At 49.2% G+C, this 23391-nt stretch overlaps 2 protein-coding genes across 4 annotated transcripts in view; one reads left to right on the plus strand and one right to left on the minus strand.

Annotated features, from left to right (window-relative positions):
- The window catches only part of C3_1H2orf76 (chromosome 3_1 C2orf76 homolog), a 144541-nt gene extending 141246 nt beyond the window's left edge, over positions 1 to 3295 (minus strand). Inside the window, exon 1 of one of the 2 annotated variants that reach the window (XM_078682389.1) lies at positions 3166 to 3295. The gene's annotated coding sequence lies outside the window, so the exon portion shown is untranslated. Of the gene's footprint in view, positions 1 to 3161 lie in introns of both variants that reach the window. The other variant, XM_078682390.1, reaches the window with a different exon arrangement.
- On the plus strand, positions 3281 to 13298 carry LOC144823674 (uncharacterized). Of its 2 annotated transcripts, none has more exons than XM_078682387.1 (3): positions 3281 to 3414; positions 10437 to 10618; positions 11103 to 13298. In XM_078682387.1, the coding sequence occupies exons 2-3, from the start codon at positions 10507 to 10509 to the stop codon at positions 11633 to 11635; spliced, it is 645 nt and encodes a 214-aa protein (XP_078538513.1). In that variant the 5' UTR covers positions 3281 to 3414; positions 10437 to 10506; the 3' UTR covers positions 11636 to 13298. The 2 variants fall into 2 exon arrangements, with proteins under 2 accessions (XP_078538513.1, XP_078538514.1); XM_078682388.1 differs by having other exon boundaries at positions 3291 to 3414; positions 10440 to 10618.
- Positions 13299 to 23391: the final 10093 nt, after the last annotated feature.

A 23391-nucleotide genomic window follows, 5' to 3' on the forward strand; every position in this document is an offset into this window, starting at 1 on the left:
AGTGGAAGGTTGACATGACACAGGATGATGAGCTAAAAGCGGTCTCTGAACTTGTGATTAAGGGGGCACACAGAGAGAATACCTTGCCTTTATCAGTGAGACCTTATATAAAGGTGTTGGATGAGTTGTCCATTGTTGGGAATGGTGTATTGGTCCGGGTAGAAAAAATTGCATTAGTACTGCTAGATGTGCATTCAATATGGTTGGTGGTCAAGATCATGGTAGTGATGAGCACATCTTCAACCATTGATGCTCTTTCTGAAATTTTTATGGAGGAAGGTTATCCTACATGTCTTGTCACGGACAATGGGACACAGTTTCTCGGGAAATGAGAGTTTTTAGGAGCGTTTGGTGTGCAGCATTCTCGCACTGCTCTTTACAATCGTCAGGCAAATGGCATAGTCGAAAGGGCGTACAGGATGGTTAAAGGAGCAATCCAGTTGGCCATGGTGAATGGTTTGAGTGTTGAAAGGACAGTGTCGGATTTGGTATGGGCATATCGTACAACAGAACAATGTGGTGAATATTTCTCCATTTAAGTTGATGCGAAGAAGGGAGACAAAAATAAGATTGACTCAGTCCTGGATGATGAATCTGATGAAAGGGTATGTAGAGTCTAGAAGTGTGAGAGGAGAGAAGTGTGAGAGGAGAGAAATGATGGGACTGCTTTTCGGGACGAGTGGTGGTGTCACGATAATGCCTGGTGGTTTGGTGAAGATTAGATCTGGTAGGATTGTCAGAGGGTTGAGCAAATTTAGGGGACCATTTCAAGTGCATCAGGTCTTTAAGCACTATGTGGTTCTAAAAAATGGTCAGAAATGGAATTTAAGGAGGGTGGCAAAGTTTGGCTCAAAAGAGAGTGTGAGGAGCCACCTTGAAAGTGAGTATAACAGTTTTCCATGGGAGGAAGTGAGAAGTCAAAACGGATAACTTGGGGCTGCTTTTACTGGTGTGAGGGAGGAGCCTGTGTTATTACAGCCAGAACATCTGTCACCTGTTGTGACTTCACAATCACAAGTGTTGACTCGCAATGAGGTATACGGGAGAGAACAAAGAATTAAGGGTCCTCCAATGTACTTTAAAGACTTTGTGATGTAAATTGTGTTTAATTTTTGGATGTATCATATAAATAATTGTTTGGTGTTTGGAGGAAGATATGTTGTAATCTTGAGCTTTGATAATGTATGTATTGTCATGCAATTTAGTTCAACCTTTTCTTGTGTTCTTATGTTTCTTTGGTTACTTTTAAAAGCCTGACGTTCTAAGTAAGATTGCCTACAACAAGCTAGTCTAGTCTCTGAAGATATCTCAAAGGCAGTGAAGGGTGGTACAGCTGCAGAGGAGTTCAAACAGGATTACTTTAGAAGCCATCCCAGAGTCATTGGATGATCATCCAACTACCTTAGAAGTCATTTACACGTCATCAGACATCATCAAGCTCTTGAAGTCATCAGCAAGCTGCAGAAGCTCAGCCTGAGGATGACTTGAAAATGAGTATCTGATGACTCTAGTAGGTGTCATTATTGGTGATGATTAAAGGATGACTTGAAAAGGAGTACCTGATGACTCTAGTAGGTGTCATTATTCATGATGATTTAAGGAGGACGTGAAAATTAGTATCTGCTGACTTCAGAAGGTGTCATTATTCCTGATGATCTGAGGATGACTTGTAAATGACTCTCCGATAACTTTACAAGATGACATTGTTCCTGATGACTTTGGGGTGAAAATAAGCATCTGAATACTTCAAAGGTACTATTGTGTTTTCAATAAGATGTTTTTGCGTCTGGTGATTTTAACAAGAATTGTTTGTCTATTTAAAGAGCACGCCCACCACTTTGGTTTCAGTTTTCCAGAAAAATGCAAACTGTTGGATGATTGCACAATGAATTGCAGATAAACGTCTGACCTCCTGCAGCTGGGAGCCCCAAAACCCAAACACACCCTGAACCCCCAAATTAACCCTTGCACCCCAAAACTCAAACACACCCTGAACCCCAATATTAACCCTTGCACCCCAAAACCCAAACGCACCCTGAACCCCAATATTAACCCTGGCACCCCAAAACCCAAACACACCCTGAACCCCCAAATTAACCCTTGCACCCCAAAACCCAAACACACCCTAAACCCTAAAATTAACCCTGGCACCCCAAAACCCAAACACACCCTAAACCCTAAAATTAACCCCGACACCCCAAAAGCCAAACACACCCTGAACCCCCAAATTAACCCTTGCACCCCAAACACACCCTAAAATTAACCCTGGCACCCCAAAACCCAAACACACCCTGAACCCCCAAATTAACCCTTGCATCCCAAAACCCAAACACACCCTGAACCCCAATATTAACCCTTGCACCCCAAAACCCAAACACACCCTAAACCCTAAAATTAACCCTGGCACCCCAAAACCCAAACGCACCCTGAACCCCAATATTAACCCTTGCACCCCAAAACCCAAACACCCTAAACCCTAAAATTAACCCTGGCACCCCGAAACCCAAACACACCCTAAACCCCCAAATTAACCCTTGCACACCGAAAACCAAACACACCCTAAACCCCCAAATTAACCCTTGCACCCCAAAACCCAAACACACCCTGAACCCCCAAATTAACCCTTGCACACCAAACCCAAACACACCCTAAACCCTAATATTAACCATTGTACTCTAAAACCCAAACACACCCTAAACCCTAACACTAACCCTGGCACCCCAAAACCCAAACACACCCTGAACCCCCAAATTAACCCTTGCACACCAAACCCAAACACACCCTAATATTAACCCTTGTACTCTAAAACACAAACCCACCCTCAACCCTAAAATGACCATGTACGCCCTAAAATCCAAAAGCCCTACAAACCCCCAAACTTTTTATGAATGCGGAATGCCGGGAGGCGCTGCTGTGATATGATACTTTCTGTACCCCCAGGCTGCACTTCCTTCATAGAGTATTTCCATAAACACATAGTTTAGTGGAATCCGATTGTTAGAATCTTTAAACAACTGCGGACAGACCTGCTCATGGCCCGAGGAATAGGTCTTGCAAAGGAAAACAAGCGTTGTCGTCATGGTGACTGCCGAATTCACTCCATCACAATACTAAAATACATTTTTAAAAAGCAGTTGCCTCGAACACAATGCCAAAATCACCTACTGTAAACCATCAGTCGGCCGGCTGGCTGGGACTCGAACCGCAGATCCTCAATGCAGAGCAGCTCTCTCACTTTTTCTTCCTCTAGCAAAAGCCTACGCACATCCGGGAGCGCCGAAAGTGACGTCATTGTTCTGCGGCAAGAACGAAGACAGCCGTGAGTGCAATGGCCATTAAAGGGACAGGTGGATTGGCATCGGTCTCTTTATTTTTCCAACTCCACTTCCTTCGTCGATTCCAGCGTATACTCAGGTAAGTGCTGCAGATGTTAAAAAAGAGCAGCATCGATCCTCCGCCCTTGGCCCCAGCTGCTCAATTTCCGTCCCAGACCAGCTTCCTCATTTTTCGGAAAGCACGAGTTTTCATTAAGGGGGCAAATTCAGACGCAGCTCCCTGCATGTGTGTGCTTCGTACGTGTTATAATGAATACCTGCGTTGCAATGTGTGTGTATTATGTGTGTTTGATGTTTGTCTGTATCAGCCTGCCTGCTTGTTTAATATGCACCTTTTGTGTTTGAGCATGTGTATTTTTGTGTAGGTGTGACGTAGTGCGTGCCTGTGTAAGTTGTGGAAAATTGCAAAAAGCCTAAAAAATGTGTTTTACACCAAGTTCTTCGCCGTAAGGAAAAATAAATTACTGGCCGGATATTGTAGGTCCCATGTTGGTTCCAAATGCACCTGCGTGTATTCAAGATTCTCGACCAAATGGAACAGTTTTCGATCTACTGAAAAGTTGTCAATCAAAGAAGGCTAAACACATTTATTAATATAATATAATCTTCTAAAACACTGGCAGTGTTCATGGATGCGTTTCAAAGCATAAGGATACATTCTTCAAATAACTTAGCCGTTGTAATGCTGGTTCTTTATTTTGTTTGCTATTTGTGTAATTGAAAGGCCTGGTTGCCTGTGGCGATTGAGGTTTATGTAGTGTCGGGCACTAGGCCCACATTACGGTGGTCATGGAGACGCAGACACAGGGTAGTAGGTTGGTAAACTGGCCTCGAGCACGAGCGCCCGGCCCCCTTTATTAACTGGGTCACGTGACTCGTGACACCAGTGGTGGGTGGGTGTAGAGTGTGGGTTACTTCCTCTAAAACAACTAGACCGTGTCCAGCAGGACACTACATTCCTCCCCAACTTTAATAAAAGTTGAGACAAAATAAAGTCCGAGCCTGTGGGAGGAAAAATACAAAAATATACAATCTCATAACTTTAGAAGGAGCCTCGTCAGCTGCTTGCTAGATGACGACGGTGGAAACTTTCAGCTGAAACGTTCGTTCTCTTGGGCTCGGCGTCCTGGTCTTCGGTGGGCGTGCTCTTCTGGACTTGCGCCATGGCAGTGTGTTATTCAGTCCATTGAGATCTCACTTTTGGGGTGACACCGAACAGGATGACCAGATGGTAGACTTGATGGAGGTTTTCTTACTAGTCCGTCGGGTTTCTTCACTGTCTTTCAGCTTGGTTTCATATTGCAAAGGAGGGAGAGGTTGAAAGGCACCCCTCTCACTGGGACGCCCCTCTCGCGGGTATTCTCCTGCCACGAGATGTCCCGGAGGCCCTCTTCTTCAGGTTTCCACTGGGCAGGGTGTTCTCTGCAGCGTTGCTCCAACTCCACAAACCGGTGTGAATGGAGGAGGCGATGAGATTACTACCATGCATCCGTAGCTCCGCCTGGAGGGTGGTTGTTGACTCTTTCCTTTGCGCACAAGTTCCTCTTCTTCCTGGGATGTGCAGGGTAGACGGTGACGGATCCATCTCTCGTGTCGGGACCCTCTGCCACCGGTGTCCCTGAGGCCTTTGCCCCTTGGATATCCACGGGCTGGTGTGGAGTGGTCAGTTTTCCTTCTGCCGGACGTCTGAGCGCTCTCCACATCCAGGCTTCCGCTCAATCCCAAAGGTGGGTGTTGCCAATGGTCCAGCCTGTTCATTCCTGCAGTCAACGGGGTTTTTCGGGGAACTCGTAAATAGATGCATGTTCTGTTTCTAGTGCCATCAAGGTTCTCCTGGACATGTGGGTCACTGTACGTGGTGTTGTGGTGCGTGTCACCTCTTCTTCTGGTGGGTGTGTAGACTTGTCACACCTCTCCTCACCTTTACGGATGTTGTTGTTCTTGATGGCGTCGTGCCACATGACTCCTTTCTTCTCTTTCCTTCATGGCGTCGTGCCCTTCTATTCTGTTTTCCTTTTCGCGACGCGGTCCATCCATCTCGCTGCTCTTGTCCTCCTGATCAGGTTTCTCCGAGCGGCGTGCACTCCGCCCGTTTCTTTCTGGTCTTGTCCTGGCTCTAGGACACTGTCTTCTTTTCCACTCTGTGACTGGACTAGTCGTCGCGACCTTCTCCTGTTAATGGTTATACTTCTGGTTCTTAAGGGTGTCGAAGTTCGTCGGTTCCTTGGTCACGGGCCACGTCTTACTTGAACTTCTTGCCAGTCCACACTGCCGGTATCTGGCAGTGGTATTGATTGGCGCAGGTGCTGATGGCTGGGGTGTTGGTGGTTGCCAGCCATGTAGAGACTCGGGATGATAGGTGTTGGTGACTTGCTGGGAGTGTTGGATGTCCGGAGAGATTTGGCAGCCATGTGCCTCCGCTTTGTTGAGGTTGACCTTAGGTGGCGGCTTGACACGCAGAGTGTACGGTTCCTCTCTTGCCTGTTGTGGGGCCACTGCCGACTCCATCTTGAGGCGGTGAGAGGGAGCCCTTGGCATCTGCGTTCAGGAGCAGGGATGCCGACTGACTCAGACGGCCGACGCTCGGGGATGGACGGTCGCCTGGGGAAGCGTTGGGATGAGACGTGGACTGCGCTTGCTGCGGCTTATGTTTGTTTCATCCGTGGGGCTGTATCCTGGGACGTCGGTCCGCCTTGGTGGCTGTCTGGTGTGTCAGGGTGTGCTTCTGGGCTGGCTGTGAGTCCTCGGTCATCTCCCTTTGTTGGCTTGTTCAGCCCACCTGTGCTCATCCGGTCTTTGGGGTGACAGAGCTGTCACTCTTCTTTTCGTCGAGGGCTTTGCGTTTGGACCTCGAGGCGGCGCTGTCGTGGCGCCGGCTTCTGCTTTTGCTCTGGCGTGCTTGGCTGGCTAGTCACTTGGTGAGGTGCTCCTTGTTTGCTGGGCGACGTGACGTCTGGTCTTGTGTCGCTGTTCGTTGGAGCACACGGTGTGCGGCGGCCTGCCGCGTGGGGTGTGCAACTCCGCTCTTGCCGATCTTGGGTCGTAGCCGACTCCGTCTTGAGGCAGTGTGAGGGAGGACACCGTGGGTGGTCTTTGGCCTACTGTAGGGCTTCGCTGTGGCGGTGGAGATGTGTGTGCTCTCCTACCTGCGTTCAGCAGTGTTTCTGCGTGGAGAGGTTTTCGTGGGTGCTGACTGCGCAGTCAGGTTCACAGGCGCGACCTCCTGCGCGCTTCTGGCTTTGCGTGATCTTGCGTCTTCATGCCGTCTGTGATCCCTGGGATCGTCGCTTGATTCAGTTGCAGTGCTTCTGCGTTGGCGCGCTTTTGTCTACGCTCTTCATGTGCTTCGCTGTGTCTGGAGGGTTGTGCCACCGCTCCTGTGACTTTCGCTGGCGTTGTCGCTTTTGATTCCTTGGGCGCACTTTGCTGTGCGTTCTGCTGAATGTCCTGTGTGGAGTTAACTGCACTCCTGGCGCGTTCCTGTGTTTCTGGCGCGTTTCTGTCTGCGCTCTCCGGGTGCTTTGCTGGCTTCGGAGGGTTAATGTCACCGCTCCTCAGACCTTCTCCTCGCTGGGCAAACTCTCTCGCACGCTGACAGTGAGGCTTTTGTGCTTATATGGGCGTTAAACGGGCGTGGTTGCTTCGCCTTCTTTGGTTGCGTAGTAAACTTGCGTCCCTCTCTCACTGACCGTCTGTGTACGTGGATTTCTGGCATGTTCTAGCGCAGTGCTGTGCTGTCCTGTTTCAGTGGTGTGCTGTGCTGTGCCTTTGGTCGGGCTTCCTTGTCGCTGTGTGTCGCGGCGCAGTGCCACTCACTGTGCTCTGAAGTCCTGTGGTGGCGCGGCACCACTGGCGTGTCTGGTAGCACTGGCTTGCACTTTGCTTTGTCCTTTGAGCACTTTCCAGCTTGTCCTCCTCTGCTGAGAGTCTGCTTTCCTTTGGCGCGGCAGCTGTCTCTCGTGCTGCTTTGCATTGGATTCACGCTCCTTGCAAAACTTCACTGTGTCCGTCTTGAGCTGCCTTTCTGTTTTGGCGTTGCTGTCGTTGTGCAGAGGGCAGGTGCTAGGTGGCACTGTGGGCTTTTATGGCTGCTTCAGGTACTCTTGTTAGATAGGGCTGCCTGTCCTTGCCTGTTCGGTTAGAGTTGCTGCTGCTCTCATTTGCTTCACGGGTGCAGTGCCGCGTGATGGCCACTAGATGGCGCTGCGGGGCTTGCTGTGTCCGCCCCAGGCTGTTTCCCTTCGTTCCTGGAACCACAGTCGGTGCCGTGGTATGCCGATCGGCCAGGGCAGCTCCTCCCAAGGATGGGGGCACTTTTTTCACTGGCTGCTGCCTATGCCTATTCCTCCGGACCCCTCCGGGCCGCGGCTGGCTCTTCTCTTAGCAGCACGTGTCTCCGTCCCCCTGTGCACCTCGGACGGGTGCAGCAGCAATCACCTATGTGCTTTTCATCCCTCCTGTACTTTTGCTCGTGTGGTCGTGTGGTCGTGGCTGGGGATGAGACGGTCACCGGTGTGCTCGGGTGAGTCTCAGCAGCTTTGCTTACACTGCAGGCCACTCGCGCTCACTTCCGTCGACGGGGGGGGGGGGGGGCTAGCTGGCGGCTTGCAGGTCGCACTCAGTCTTCTTTGATTCGTGCCAGGGCAGCGTTGGGGTGCTGGTGCTGCTTCGGCCATTCGCGGGTGGGCTCCGCTTTCTACATTGGTGCCCGGCAGCTCTTCACATGCTGCGGGCCGTGCGTTCCCTTTCCGTTCACTCGCCCTGCCGCCGCAGCCTCACCTCGCACACGCTGCGCGGCAGGGGACAAGGTACGCTGTAGGCAGGCAGCGGGTGGGCTCCGCTGGCCTGCTTCATTGTATGTTCATATTTGGGCCGCATCGTGCCCGGCAAGGCGCCATGACAATGCGGGTGGGCTCCGCTTAATACGCCGTCATGAGGGGGGTCGCTCCTGGCTTGAGCGGCCCACCCAGGCTCACCTCCGGCCTACGGGCCTTTTCACTTCGCGGTTGGGCTCCGCGTCGGTCAGCACACGGTAGGGCCTCACTTGCGGCCGACGCAGGTGGGCTCTGGTCGGTCACTCCTCGTCGGACAAGCTTGAGAGGAACGGGGTGGGCTCCCGGTCACCTTCTCGTTAACGTCCAGGCTTGGGGCTCGTCACACGACCCGTGGGCCTCTCGGCGGCCGGCGCCGATGCTGCGGGGGAGGGGGCACGACGTCGCCCTGCAGTTCTCTCCCCTTTTCCCCGCAACGTCTTCATGTGGCCGTGGCACGCTGGGCACAGCTCCGCCTCGTCGCCAATGTAGTGTCGGGCACTAGGCCCACATTACGGTGGTCATGGAGACGCAGACACAGGGTAGTAGGTTGGTAAACTGGCCTCGAGCACGAGCGCCCGGCCCCCTTTATCAACTGGGTCACGTGACTCGTGACACCAGTGGTGGGTGGGTGTAGAGTGTGGGTTACTTCCTCTAAAACAACTAGACCGTGTCCAGCAGGACACTACAGTTTACGCCCTATTTAGGAAACGTAGTCCGACGCATTCCAACATCTTGCAATATCTACTTTCGCAAAAAAGGCTATCATTCTGGTTTCGTTCCATGTGCATGCAATGTTTTTAACTCGTTTGTATATATTATTGAGACAGGGCCAATTACGTATTCCCTGTTTGCGCTAATTTACCTTGACCGCTAAGATCTCTGTAAAAATGAAGCCGGTCTTGTTACATCTGCCACTATCGATCCCAGCCATATATTATACAGTTACAACCTGACCTACTGCTAAAGTACTGAGGCAGAGGGATCGAGCCCTGAGATAAATCACATTAATATTTCCTATTTTCTCTCTTTCTCTCTCTCTCTCTCTCGCCTTCTCTCTCTCTCTCGCCTTCTCTCTCTCTCTCTCTCGCCTTCTCTCTCTCGCCTTCTCTCTCTCTCGCCTTCTCTCTCTCTCTCTCTCTCGCCTTCTCTCTCTCTCTCGCCTTCTCTCTCTCTCTCGCCTTCTCTCTCTCTCTCGCCTTCTCTCTCTCTCGCCTTCTCTCTCTCTCGCCTTCTCTCTCTTTCTCGCCTTCTCTTTCTCTCTCTCTCGCCTTCTCTTTCTCTCTCTCTCTCGCCTTCTCTTTCTCTCTCTCTCTCGCCTTCTCTTTCTCTCTCTCGCCTTCTCTTTCTCTCTCTCTCTCGCCTTCTCTTTCGCTCTCTCTCGCCTTCTCTCTCTTTCTCCTCTCTCTCCTTCTCCTTCTCCCCCCCTTGCGCGCTCTCTCCCTTCTCGCATTTAACTGCCTCGGATCATGTGTTAAATATTTATAAGGTGGAAGCACGCACAAGTTGCAGTAACGCGTGCCTTCCCCATGATTGAGATCTTATAAGAGGTTTCCCCATGCCCTCTTCTCGTTTGAACTGCGGGTACTGCATGTGTCAACGAGGTATGGGATCCCTTTATGTTAAATTGCATCTCTTACCAAACTTCCAAACACCTCTGGCAAAACACTTATAAGGTCCCAGAGGGGAGACCTATTGGCTATGCCAATGCTTTTGCTTTATGTATTTGCCATTGTAATGCCTTTTGTTTCATTTATAAAGCCATTACATATTGCACAATTAACATACAATACTACTAGCAAAGCTAATATCTTTAGCTTAATAAAAGGTGAAACCTATTGCATTTTTAACGCTTGTCCTTTCATGTTGGGGGTGCCGGTGGGCAGAGGGTAGGAGGCATCTGACTCTCTATGCATCTGCGGGGATAGGTAACTTGATTTCCCGTCGCAAACCCCAGTGTGAAAGTTCACTTATTGATAGTTCTTCTATTTCTCTCATAATGCCTCTACTTTGCTATTACTATTTGTCCTGAGCAGCAAGACCTAAGCATACACTCTGGCTCTCCAAAAATAAAGTTGATATTAGGTAATTTCCTCAATGGCCTTCAGTGCATGCCCAAACACTTCTCTGTAGTCCACAATCTAGGCATATTAGATAGAAATTGCACCAGGTCAGTGTACTTTTTGGGGTGCTTTTGTCCAATTAAATCTGTTAATCAGTTTGATATGCTTTGTATTTTACCTCTGAAACTTAAACCACACACAAACTAATTCCTGATTTTTATATCTAGCAGGACATAATCATGGCTTCATTCAACGTCCTGTTTTTCACTTGCGATCATTCTGTGTGTGTTCGATAAGATGGTGACTTCCTGTTTTTGGACAATCCCGGGGAAGTTCTTTGTAGATGAAGCTGGTTGGCCAATCACCGAAGAGAGAGATTTTAAAGCTATGATTCTGTTCCAATCCTCTGGTAAGCACAATAAGTAAACCTTTATAATAAGTTTGCAACTGCAGGATAACGGTACAAATTACCAACCTGTTTCAGTAAAACCTACATTTGTGATTAATTAATCCAATAATGGACAGTAAAAATGAACATGCATGTCCCCACATATGCCTTGGATTGCTCTCCAGAGACCAATGTAACACTTATGAAAAGGACTGAAACGTTTAGCTTGTGGCACTACTATAAGGCAGCTATTTTTGGATAAACTATTTTATTTAGGCAACTATTTTCAGGAGGTTCAAGTTCAGGCTTACAATGTGTACTGTCTATTAAGGAAAACTTACTTACTTGGTTATGGATAGATTGTACATTTGTCCTTTATTATCAATACCTCTTTATTTATATATTATGGCTAGAGCGTGAAGATATATTGCAAGTGGTCAATGTGTTCTTTTCTGTTTTGAAGTTTATATGTAAATATATTTTTTTTTCTCTTGCTTTTTTTTAGTGAAGAAACAATGTCTAATGATTCAGGATATTTTTCAAGAGATAATTGCAAGCTATTCTGGCACAACAGAGGGTCTAAAACAGGTGTTACTTCAAAGGACACTGGAGAAAAAGCAGATGTTAATGGACTGTGGCAATCGGGGAAGCGCTGGTAGACTTAAGAGGGTGTTACGCGAACTACAAGAGGAAGAAATTGCAGAGAAAAGATGCAAGGACAAAAAAGCCAAGCAGAGTGGACTGGATTATATAAGAGTTGGTAACAAAGCTCATGCTGAAAGCACAACTTCTCAGCCTGGTGATGCAAGTTCGCGGATGAATTTGCAGAAACTTGAAAACCTGGCCCTTTTAGCAGGGATGGCTAGTGTCCTTCATCAAAAATCCACAACTAAAAATGACGCATCAGACCGTGAAAATGAACTTGTCTTGGAGTCCCCGCTTAAATCCAAATATCAAGGACAAAAACATGCCTCCCTTTCACCACGTCATCCTAGAGTAATCAACACTCAGTCTGAAAATATAATGGGGCCATTCTGATGTAATCAATAGCCATCCTGAAGCTGTCATAGGATCATCCAGGAATAATCCACACTCATCCAGAAATTGTCATGGGATCATTCCAGAGTAATCCACGTCCATCCTGGAGCGGTTATAGGATCATCCTGGAATAATTGACAGTCATCCCTAAATTAGCCAGAACCCATCCTGGAGTAATTCTCCCTCATCCTGAAGTTGTCAATTAGTATTCTTGGAGTTGTAAAAGGTAATCACTCCCTGCCAGTAGAAATCATCAGAACACCATCCTACTGTAGTTTTTGTGATGAGTCTAGGTTCGTCATCACATTTACATTTTTTGTCCTACAGGCATACTTCAGGATGGCTTGAGATGACTTCCCCAGATAATTGCAGGAATAGCCTGACTGTAATCATCAGATGAGTCCAGAATGACTCCAGGATGATCTTCCTTTTTGACATGGGTTAAGATTCCTTTTTCACCCCGAGGGTTAAGGCAAAATGAAGAGAGCCCGATAGATCTGTTTCGGCACTTGTTTTTGACAACCCCCCCCCCCCCAAGCCCTACAAAAAGAGGTGCTGAATAAACAGTTAAGGGCCATTTCGAGGGCAATAGATTATGGCGAACCATTAGCAAATAAATTGTCGTACTAAACAAAGATGTTGATATACAAAGGCAAGAGTATTGGGGACCGCTGCTGACCACACTCAAAATCTACCCTAATAAAGCAGTGGAGGTTTCTCCTTGTCCCAGTAGCAGAGTTGGGCAGAAGCTAGACGGCCTTCCCCAACAAATGTGGTATACGTAGGCTTTGTGAATATATGCTTCTTTCTTTATTACTCTGCAATGAAACTATCCAGGGATTAAAAAACGAACACTGGCTATGTCCACTATAAATCGCACGGAGAGGGAGAAGGCATATTGAACAATCGAATGCTGTCCTTACATTTAGGAAACAACAGCCTATGGACTCTCATGTTCCGCACACCCCGGAGATATCAGAAGTTATAGATTTAATTCGCAAATTCCTTGAGTCGTTCTATAGCTCACGGAATTAACTCTCCGTTACTGGTCGTTTTACTCACCGGCGTTTCTCCGTAATTTGAGTATTTCTGGGTGGCATTGTAGCCAATGCCGTGGCTACACATATTCTGGGAATCGTCAGAAAAAAGGCGGGCTCAGGGAGAAAAAGGTGAATTTGTATTGGACCCTTCTCGGCTCGATGGCCAATCCAAGTGTACTGCACATAATTCTGAGATTCTCATTGGATATCGAGTCCGCACTTGTTTTCGGGAGCGTGTACTTGTCAGATCCGACCTGCCGGAGACGGAGTTGGTAGGCGATTGTATTTTATAATGGACTGGCCAGAGATTTTAAGTGAAGTTGCGGATCTGGCAGTAACATTGGATTGGGTTCGTGGCACCAGCTCACGACCTGGCTGATCTTGCTTATGCCTCCTCTAAGATTCTGGAGGGAGGCTATCAGGCAGTGGTCAAAGTGTCTTTAAAAAGTATTGGAATTGTTACCCTCTTGAGTGCATTGGGGGAGATGTCAGTGGGCGTGATCAAAGGCTTGACTAAAGTGACCGAAATATTCTGTAAACGCTTTTGTTGGTCTTTCACCTTTAGGTTAACTGCTTATAAAATAGCACACACACTAAATGGAAATAAATACAAGTTATAGCAATGAGTGAGAGATGCACTATTTACGTTACCTGGTACCTGTAGCATCCTGCTACAAAGACCCACAGACACAGGTTCTTAATTAATGGAGCTTTATTAACAGCTACTTGTCTCTACCCTGTCCCTACTCTAACTGCCCTCCTCCTGTTCTGACTCCTCCTCTTCCCCTCAGCCCATCTAGCTCCTCCCATCCCAGCTACTAGACTGTCAACTATATTACATCTCCCCCTTTCTTAACAAAATGAACTTAATGTCTTCAATGTTCGCAATTCTTCAATCCACCACACGGGTCGGCGGACGGCCTGTTTTTCAAGCTTCAGTAGTGTCGAATCAGTGGTGGGCTTGGCTTTGGTCAATCTTTCTGTTGTCTTGATCAAGGCATTCTTGACCACGTTGCGTGTAAACTGTTTACTCTCACGGTCCGCAGTCCTCATGTTTCCTTCCGGTGGTGTAACTACGGTTGGTTCAGATGCTCGATCTCTTTCACGAGTGGATAATGTTCCGGTCCTCTTCCGAGCACCCGCATCTACTTTTGCTTCCTTTTGTCTTGTCCGGCCGAGGGCAACACTGCCCTCAAATTCAGTCATGTATACCAGACAGTACGGTGTTACCTGATGAGACTGTCTTGGTTTGGTTCAGTAACTCATTCGCCGCATCTACCCTTACTTCCTTTCGGCTAGTCCGGTCGAGAGCAACACTGCCCTCCAATTCAGGGTCATGTATGCCAGACAGTACGGTGCTATCTGATGAGACGGTCTTGGTTTGGTTCGATAACTCATTCACGGCCTCGGGTTGTCTGGCGAGCTCGTGAGCTATCGGTGCATAAGCATGTTTCTCTCTCATCTGATGATATTTCTCTACTGACACGTCCGGCTTCTGTGCATAGGCATGTTTCTCTCTCATCTGATGATCCCTCTCTCCTGACACGTCCGGCTTTCCTTGCCGAGTGACTGGCTGGTCCTTTCCCATCCGGTTACTAAGGTCCACTGTCTCTGTTTTCCTTTTATAGATTCTGTGAGTCAGCCTTGCGGACCCCTTCAGGGGTGACGGTGTCTGATCTGTGTCTGCATATACTTGTGACTGACATGACAGGTTGTCCGGTGGAGTGACTGAGTATTCAGAGACCTTAGTGTGTGACATGTTGCTCTTGACGGGAAGGATGTCCTTTGGTTCCATGGTGCGTTCGGGTGGTTGACGCCACGTCTGTTGTCGGGACCATGACTTGGTCGACTCACGGGATTGGACAGACATGTTCTCTGGGTCAGAGAAGTCTTTTGTCGACTTCCAGGATCGGGCAGATGCGCTCTCTGAATCAGAGGAGGTCCGGGCCATACCCCTTTTAAAGGATCGGACAGACGCGCTCTCTGAACCAGAGGAGTCCCTGGCCATAGACGTGCTTTCTGGGTCAGAGAAGTCTTTTGTCAACTTCCAGGATTGGATGGAAGTGCGCTCCGCATCAGAGAGATCCTTCTTCCCATTCCTTCTCAAACATTTCTTTGAAACTGTCTTGTGTATTGGATTTTTGAATTCCGTAGTCCGTGACAAATTGCTCTTTCCCTTTGAATTGTCTTTGAGATGCTTCTCCGTGTGCCTTTGTTGGAGCATCTTCAATGCTGTCTCATTTGGGGGTTTGTTTGATGACCCTGTGCTTGTTCCTTGTGCTTGATCCCAAGCTTTAGCCTCTTTGTCCTTCTCGCCTGAAGTTAACGATTTCCTCTCCGTTTCTTCGTTGTCGCGGGAGCCAAAGATGCATGGATCTTTTCTGGTTCGTTGCTGTGGAGGATCAGTCCGTCTTGTGCGACCTGTTTCTCCTTCACGCTTGTTTGATGCTCTAACACCTCTGATCTGGGGGTGATGTGGTCTCCTGCCAGATGTTTCCTTGGACTCGTCTTCACTGCTTGACGACTGATGTTCCTGCGCCGACTTCAGGTGGTGACCAGTGCGACCCCTTCTTCTAGGGTTTGTCTTTCTCTCCCACTTGTTGTGCAAGATGCTCTCTTGTCCAGGAGTGCGATCTGTCCCACTTGACGCTCTTTCCTCGTCAGAGTACTTTGTGTCATACTTTGAATGACTCCTTGAGGAACTCTTGAGGGGTGAATAATTCTTTGGAATTGTCTTTTGGATGGTTGACTCTGAGTCATCTGACTCTGAGTAATCCTTGGTTGACTTTGAGTAGTCGGACGCTGAGGAGTCTGATTCTGAGTAATCCTTGTCACTTTCTTTGTCGCTGTATCTTTCCCGTTGTCTTTTTTCTGGTCTGCCTTCCCTCTCTCTCCTTTCAGTTTTGTTTGTTTTCTGAGTTCTATCTTCCCAGGTATCTTGATGGTTTGCTCTCAGGTGCACGTCCTTGAATCTGTCTCTTGCTTTTATCTGCATTCCAATTTCGGCCTTCTTGATAATTTCCTTTAACGACCAATGCCCTTGCAGGATCTTGCGCTTGGTGTCAGGGTTTATGCAACCTTCAACGATCCGAAGTCGAACCGCATCCTCATTTGTAAAAGTGTTGAAGTGGCAGCCTCGTACCAGACTTTGTAACCGAGTGATGAAGTTTGGCAACGGTTCGCCTGGTTCCTGCCGTGCTGTATTGAAAACTATGCGATTCTGATCCACATCTGTCTGCGCGTTGAGATGGGCACAGAGCTCCCTTTGGAGTCTTTTGTAGATCTCTGTATCCTCTTTGGAAAATGTCCTGATTGGGCAGCGGCCCTCAGGACCCACCAGATGGAGGAGTAGTATCAGACATTTTCTCTCTCTTTGCTCACCATTGGCTTTTAAGAAATCTTCCAAAGCTTCGAGCCACCAGTGTCGTTTGAGATCCTAGATCCACTCATCAGTCCGCACCGCTGGGGGCGGTACTTCAATGTCTGGAGTGACCCGCTGTGCTACGTCTCTTCCAGCCATGAGAGAGGGAGAATCTGGTCAAGGTCTTTGGTCTGGTCGTTTGCTTAGAAATTGATAGTCTTTGTAACCATCCCAGTATGCGCCGGTGAATGAACTTGGGTGGTTCTACTCTCTCAGGGGGTCCTCTGTAGGACTGCCCTCCTCTGGGTCTTCTGCAGTTCTGCCCAGCAGCTCTTCTCTCTTCGGCGCTCTTTGGTTTGTGCTCAGTGTCGTCTTTATCTGTCTCTTGCATTTGCTTATGCTTGTTCCATTGTGCTGTTGTCTTTGCTTGGTCCTTGTGTTCGCTTGTGCCTCTTTTATTTTATGGACACGTGTTACTTCATTACATTCGCCACTGCGCATTCGCTTGCGTTTCTCAATGTTCGCGTTTCCACCCGTGCTGACATTTGTTTTGTCAATGCATGTTTGGTAAGTCACTCTTGTGGTTGCCCGTGCTTGTTAGTTGATTCACTCTCGTGTTTGCATGTGCTTCTTCTGTCTTGGTTGCTAAGACTTGTTCATTGTTGTTCACGCGCCGTTATCCACGCTTATTTATTTGCCTTACCAATGCCTATTTCTTGGCATTTACCAGTGCATGTTTATTTGCACAATCCAAGGCTTGTTGACTTGCATGTACCAATGCTTGTTTATTTGCATGCACCAATACTTGTTTGTTTCCTTTCGCCACTGCTTGTTGGTTTCTACTCGCCACGGCTTGTCTGTTGGCTCTTGACAGTACTTGTTTGTTCTTCGCCAATGCTTGTTTGGTCTTCGCCAGTGCTTGTTTGGCCTTCGCCAATGCTTGTTTGGCCTTCGCCACTGCTTGTTTGGTCTTCGCCAATGCTTGTTTGGTCTTCGCCAATGCTTGTTTGGTCTTCGCCAATGCTTGTTTGGTCTTCGCCAATGCTTGTTTGGTCTTCGCCGATGCTTGTTTGGTCTTCGCCAGTGCTTGTTTGGTCTTCGCCAGTGCTTGTTTGGTCTTCGCCAGTGCTTGTTTGTTATGTTCGCCAGTGCTTGTTGTGAAACTCAGCTCGCCTGACCTCAAAATGGCCGCCTACAGTTTGCACAGGGAGGATGTCCCAAAAGTTGCCTGACTCAAAGATGGCCGCCGTGGTTATCTGCAGGCACTACTTTCTCTCTCTTCATTCGACCCCCTTTCTTCACACAGGACTCACCGGCAGTCGTTTTCAGGGTCAGGACACTCCGGATTTGGCTTCCTCTGGTCAAGGCCACAGTCAGGTGAGGATGGGGTGGGCTCCCGCCTTACTTTGCAGGGTCCTTCGGCGGGGCATGCCAAAACCCACGCATCCGGAGTGAGGTTTTCCGACGTCGGAATTCACTCGGCTCCAATTTTGCCGCGCTCAGCAGCGCTTGGCAACAGACCTTCGTGGGGAAGTCCCCACCTGGATTCACACTTGTTTGGCCATAGCAGTCATCAGGTGAGGTTGGGGTAGGCTCCCAACTCACTTTCGGAGTTCCCGCTCTCTCGCGCCGACGACCTGCCAAACCTCACGCGTTTGGCGTGAGGTTTTCCCGATCTCCGACGGCGCCCGGGCTCAAATTGCAGCGCTCTTAGCAGCGCTTGCTGGCGGCACGTCGTGGACGCCGTCCACGGCTCTGGGGCACTTCTTCTTCTTTCCTGGGCACAGTACAGGGTCGGAGTGGGCTCCCGATCTCTGCACACGGGCCACTCACCCAGGGCACACGCTTCCAGCGTGCGACGCGTTTCAACGCGATCAACTGCTTGGCTCTCGAGCGGTTCAGCGCTCGTTTCTTCGGCCCCTCTGCTCCCTCACAGACTTTGAAGGGCAATCTTGACAGCTGCTGGCCTCGTCCTTCAGGCGGCAGCGTGGCTCCATTCAGCAGCGTTTTTGGCGTTTTTGAAGCTGCTCGAGACAGGGTGTCCTTGTGAGACTCTGCACACAGTGGGGCTTGCTCTATCCCACCCTCGTCGCCAGTTGTAGCATCCTGCTACAAAGACCCACAGACACAGGTTCTTAATTAATGGAGCTTTATTAACAGCTACTTGTCTCTACCCTGTCCCTACTCTAACTGCCCTCCTCCTGTTCTGACTCCTCCTCTTCCCCTCAGCCCATCTAGCTCCTCCCATCCCAGCTACTAGACTGTCCACTATATTACAGTACCACGCACCAGGAGTTAGTCTAACGCATTTTAGTGCTGGTGTTTGTGGTGTTGCCTCTTGGGGTAATGATGACAGGAGGCAAGGTATGGATTTACTCTGGTTTATTCACTTAATAAATCTCTCTGTGGAGAGCGCCGGGCGAGCTCTGCTATCCACGAGCCCCGGCACCCGAATGCGCGCTCTTCGCGCGAACCGCAAGATGGCCGGCGTTCACGCTACGTGATGACGTAGCGTGAACACATATCCCCCTTTTATTGGCAGGGGAAAGTGTGCACAATAGTCACATTCCAATACTCATCTCATAGTCCCAAAACTTGACAGGTTTCATAATCACTCTGCCCCCCCCCCTGGTTTGCCTTACCGGGGTGGAAGTCACTTCTCTCTCACTGGCCACCGGGGACCTCATCTCCTGGCTCCTACAGGTGCTGGAATTCATCCTGCCAGACGACTCTTTCGCCTCCTGACCTGGAGTCTCTGCCCGAGGGCTTTCGTTTCCTCCTTGGTCCCACACTGTGCCCGCATCTCCTGTGTCTTCTTCGAGTACAGTGTGTCCATTCTCCAGCATGCTTTGGTCCTCCACCATTGATTCCCGATCTGCAGGGAACCATTGTACAATCTTGTTACACCAGGCCATGCGGTCTTGGGACCATACGTTCCCATCACTCAGCCGCGCTGCTCGGTCATACACCTCCTTTACTTGTATGGGCCTGCTGTATTTGCTGTCACCTTTTTTCTGTAACGTTGCCAGCTTGACCCTCACCCATTCTCCTTCCTCCAGGACCGTGTCCTTCACGTTCTTCCTTTTATTATAGTTCTCTGTAAATATGTTCTGAGCTCTTTCCAAGTTCTTTTGCACAACCGTAGGCGACCATTTTCTTGTCACCGTTTTCTCCTTCCATGCAACATTGTCCTTTGTGAAGGTATCCCTGCTCCTGAGGATCTGGAAGGGGCTGTACCCCGTGCCTGTGGGAGTGATTCGGTAAGCCCAAATCATGTGTAGGATTTCCTTCTCCCAGTCTTTCCCCATCATGATGGCAGCCTGTACGGATCCCATCATAACTCTGTTGAAGCGTTCCACTTGCCCATTCCCCGCTGGGTGGTATATGGACGTGTGCTTGGACGTGATCTCATTTCTCTCCATGTACCTTAGCCACTTTTCTGATACGAACTGGGGACCATTGTCGCTCAGGATGGACTTGGGGATTCCCTCTCTGAGGAAGGTCGCTGTGAGGAACTGAAGTATTGTTTCAGTGTCCATTTCCTCTTGGATGTATACCTCTGGCCATTTGGAGTATCTGTCCACTATTACACATATGTATTTGGGAGTTCCTTGGTCATCCAATATTGGTCCCAAAATGTCAATGGAGAGTTCCTCCCAGGGGTTCTTTGGAGTGGCGAACTTCCCCAACGCTGGTCTCAATGGCGTCAACTTTTTATCAGCTCGCTGGCATTGACCACATTCTCTCACATGCCTGGCCACCAGTACCCTCGTTTCGCCCTCAGCTTTGTTTTTACGATACCTAGGTGACCCTCATGTAATATTGCCAGGAGCCTGGGAATTAGCGCCTCCGGAGGCACCACTTTGTCTCCTCTGTAGACAAACACTCCATCATCCAACGACAGTTCCTCTCTCACTTCAAAGAATTTCTTGCTTTCCCCTCGTAGATGTCTTTTCTCAGGCCATCCGCCTACTATATAGTCCTTCACTTCTTGAATATTCTGATCCTCCCTGTACGCTTCTCTCCATTCTTGATTACTTATTACTTTTTCCAGGACTTCCATTAAGGCCACCATCTCTTCACTCGCTTCCATCCCATCAATGGCCTCCTCCATGGCGGCAGCTCTGCTCAGGTAATCTGCTACCTTGTTCTTGCTTCCCGGGATGTATTCCACATCGTATCGGTACTCCAACAGTTTCAAAGTCATCTTGGCTATTCTCGTGGTGGCACTGGCATGTCCACTGGATGTGAGTACACGTACCAACGGCATGTGGTCTGTCTTCAAATGGAACCTTGTTCCCCACAAAAACTGGCGGAATTTTCCCATCGCCCATACCACTGCTAACATTTCTTTTTCAATGACACTGAACTTCTTTTCCGTGTCGGTCAAGGCTCTGGACGCGAAGCTTAGAGTTTCTATTTCCCCACTGCTTCTCTCTTGCATTAGGACTGCTCCCAATCCCTTGTCGCTTGCATCCGTCGTCAATATCGTTTGTCCTTGTGGATCATACCCCTGCAGTGGAATGGCCTTACTGACATTCCTCTTTATGCTCTCGAACTCTTTCTGCGGGTCTTCAGTACAACAAAATGCTGTCTTTTCTCTCGTTAGTTGTCTCATGTGGTGGGTTTTTGTGGCAAAGTGTTGCACAAATTTGCTATAATATTCAGCCATTCCCAGGAAGGACCTGACTTCTTCTTTGCTGGAGAGGGGGCGGAGCGTCGCATATGGCCTTCACGTTATCCTTTTTCAGAGTGATGCCCTGTTCCCCTATCTCATGTCCAAAATATGTAACTGACGGCAATCCTAGACGGCACTTTTCCCACTCAGCCGTTAGGCCCTTTTCTTCCAGTACCTTCAATACTTTGGCTAACTTGACGTCGTGGTCTACCCTGTCTTTACCCATCACCAGAATATCGTCCTGGAAGTACTGAATCCCTTCCATGTCTTTAAAGAGGTGGTGCATGAGTTTTTGGAAGACGGCTGCTGCCGAGGCCAGCCCAAAAGGCATTCTACAGAATTGATAACACCCAAAAGGTGTTATGAAGGACGTCAGCTTCTTGCTCTCCGGGTGCAGTGCTATCTGATGGTATGCCGATGTTAAATCGATGGTTGAATACCATTTTATGCCCTTAGTCTTGGCCAGCATCTCTTCTATGCGGGGTAATGGGAACTTTTCCACCACAATGTTTTTGTTCAATTCGCGCAGGTCCATGGACAACCGGATCTTGCCGTTTGGCTTCCTTACCACCACCAGTGGCGCTAGCCATTCCGCACACGTTATTGGTTCAATTATTCCGTTCTTTTCCAGTGCCTGCAATTCCTGTTGTACTGCCTCCCTCACTGCTATGGGGACGTTCCTCACTCTGTGTGATACTGGCGTGGCGTCATTCTTGAGGATTATCTTGTGCGAGAACTTTTCCAGCTTCCCTACCTTCCCGCCGAACACTCTTGGGAAGTCCTTCCTTAGTTTCACTAGGTCCAGCCATTGTTCCGGTACCGTCAACAACACTTGTGTAGTCCCACCCGGGTCCAGTTTTATGCCCAGGTCTCCTTGGTCAATCCAACCTAAGACGGAGGGGCCCTTTTCCGCCGCGTATAGTTTGCATTCTGCACTCCGCTCACTGAATTCGAATTTCAGCTGTCGATATCCCACCATCGGGATGCGGTCACCTGTATACGAGACCGACCTTATGTCTGGTGGTTCCAATCTTGGTCCCAAACACGGCTTGAATTTCTCCTCCCACACCGCTCTTTGTACGATTGTGTATGGTGATCCTGAGTCCGCCACGATGCTGATCGGCACTCCTCCTATACGCATGTCCAGTAGCAGTTTGTTCGATCTTTGAAAGTCTACTCCCAGTACTTGATCCTCTACGCATAGCACAGAGTCTTCTTCCTGTTCTCTTTCTTCCACTTCTTCCTGGTCTTGAATCACATATTTTACCATGTTGCAGCCTGCCTTCCTCCGGCAAACCTTCTCATAATGCCCCATTAGCCTGCAAAACAGGCACTTGGCGCGAAACGCCGGGCATTTCTTGTCATGTGCTTCATGGGTGGTGCTCCCACATCGGTAACACGGGTTCTTGGCTCCTCTGGTCTGCTTCCCTTGTGGTCCCGCTTTCCCTGTCCATTTGTTGGGTCCTCTGTTGGGTGTTCCTGTGCTCTTTTCCAACCCTTGGGCCCTTCATCGTCGACTTTGTTCACCATCTGTCTCACCGTCGGTTCCCTCTTAGCTGCGTCTGCGCATCTTTTTGCTAGCTCAGCCTTTTTAACTATTGCTATGACCTCTTTCAACGTGGCGTCGCCATTCGCCCATAGTTTGTCTTGCACCGTCTTGTTGGTCGTGTGCATAACTATCTGGTCCTTGATAAATTAGTCGTGGAAAGCACCATATTTGCATGTCGGAGCTAACCTTTTTAGCGCCGCCACGTATTCATCAATGGATTCTCCTGGTTCCTGTTTCCGCTGTTGGAAGTTGTATCTATCTATGGACACGCATACTGCTGGCCGGTAATGTTTGTTGAGGTCTTCTATAGCGTGCGCAAATACATCATTGTCACTGTCACGCCTGGTCCTGGATACTAGGTTCTTGAATACCCTTATCCCTTCTGGGCCTAGGTTGTGCAGTAATATCCTCCTTTTCCATTCTTTTGTGAATGGTTCTTCATTCTCATCTTCAAGAACTTCAATGTAATTGAGGATATACTCTCTCCAGTCATCCCACTTCATTAAGGACTCCCCTGGTTTGTGCAGGAACGGTATGGGGGCTGTCGCCGCCGCCTGTGCGCACATGTTTGCACGCTTTTCCGGTTCTGCGACCGGGTTCTTGGGGCTGCCTGGTGCACTGCTCCCTTCACCTTATTCGGGATGTGGCTGGGGACTTCCTGTACCCCCTGTCCCACTACTCCTTGGTTCCGCCAGGACCACTGCTCTGTTGGGGGGGTTCCTTCTTCCTACTCTGAGCCCCCTCGTGCGTGTCCCATGTGTGGTTTGTCGGGTGCTGGTCTTCCCACTAGCTGCACACCTTTGCGGCTTCCCACTGGTGCCACCCCTGGTGTCCTGGTCCAATGTCAGGTGGTCCCTTGTATTGGGGTCCTCCGACCCTGCTGGTGTGTCTCTTTGCCACTGCCACGCTCTCCTTGACGTTCTGGCCCTCTTGTTTCCCTCCACGTGGGGCTTGGGTGCCAGTGTCTGCTGCCCCCTGCTGCTTGCTCCTTCTGTGGGTCCTTGCCTGTCTCAAGCCCCAGCCTCGTCGCCACTGTTGTGTTGCCCCTTGGGGTAATGATGACAGGAGGCAAGGTATGGATTTACTCTGCTTTATTCACTTAATAAATCTCTCTGAGGAGAACGCCGG

This window comes from Lissotriton helveticus, chromosome 3_1 (genome assembly GCF_964261635.1).
Source record: "Lissotriton helveticus chromosome 3_1, aLisHel1.1, whole genome shotgun sequence".
Lineage (NCBI taxonomy): Eukaryota > Metazoa > Chordata > Amphibia > Caudata > Salamandridae > Lissotriton > Lissotriton helveticus.

Excerpts from the sequence above, each read along its gene's own strand:
- LOC144823674 (XM_078682387.1), top strand. The coding sequence starts at position 10,507 with ATGGTGACTTCCTGTTTTTGGACAATCCCGGGGAAGTTCTTTGTAGAT. Across the intron at positions 10,619-11,102 it reads GATTCTGTTCCAATCCTCTG|TGAAGAAACAATGTCTAATG; the intron begins GTAAGCACAATA and ends GCTTTTTTTTAG.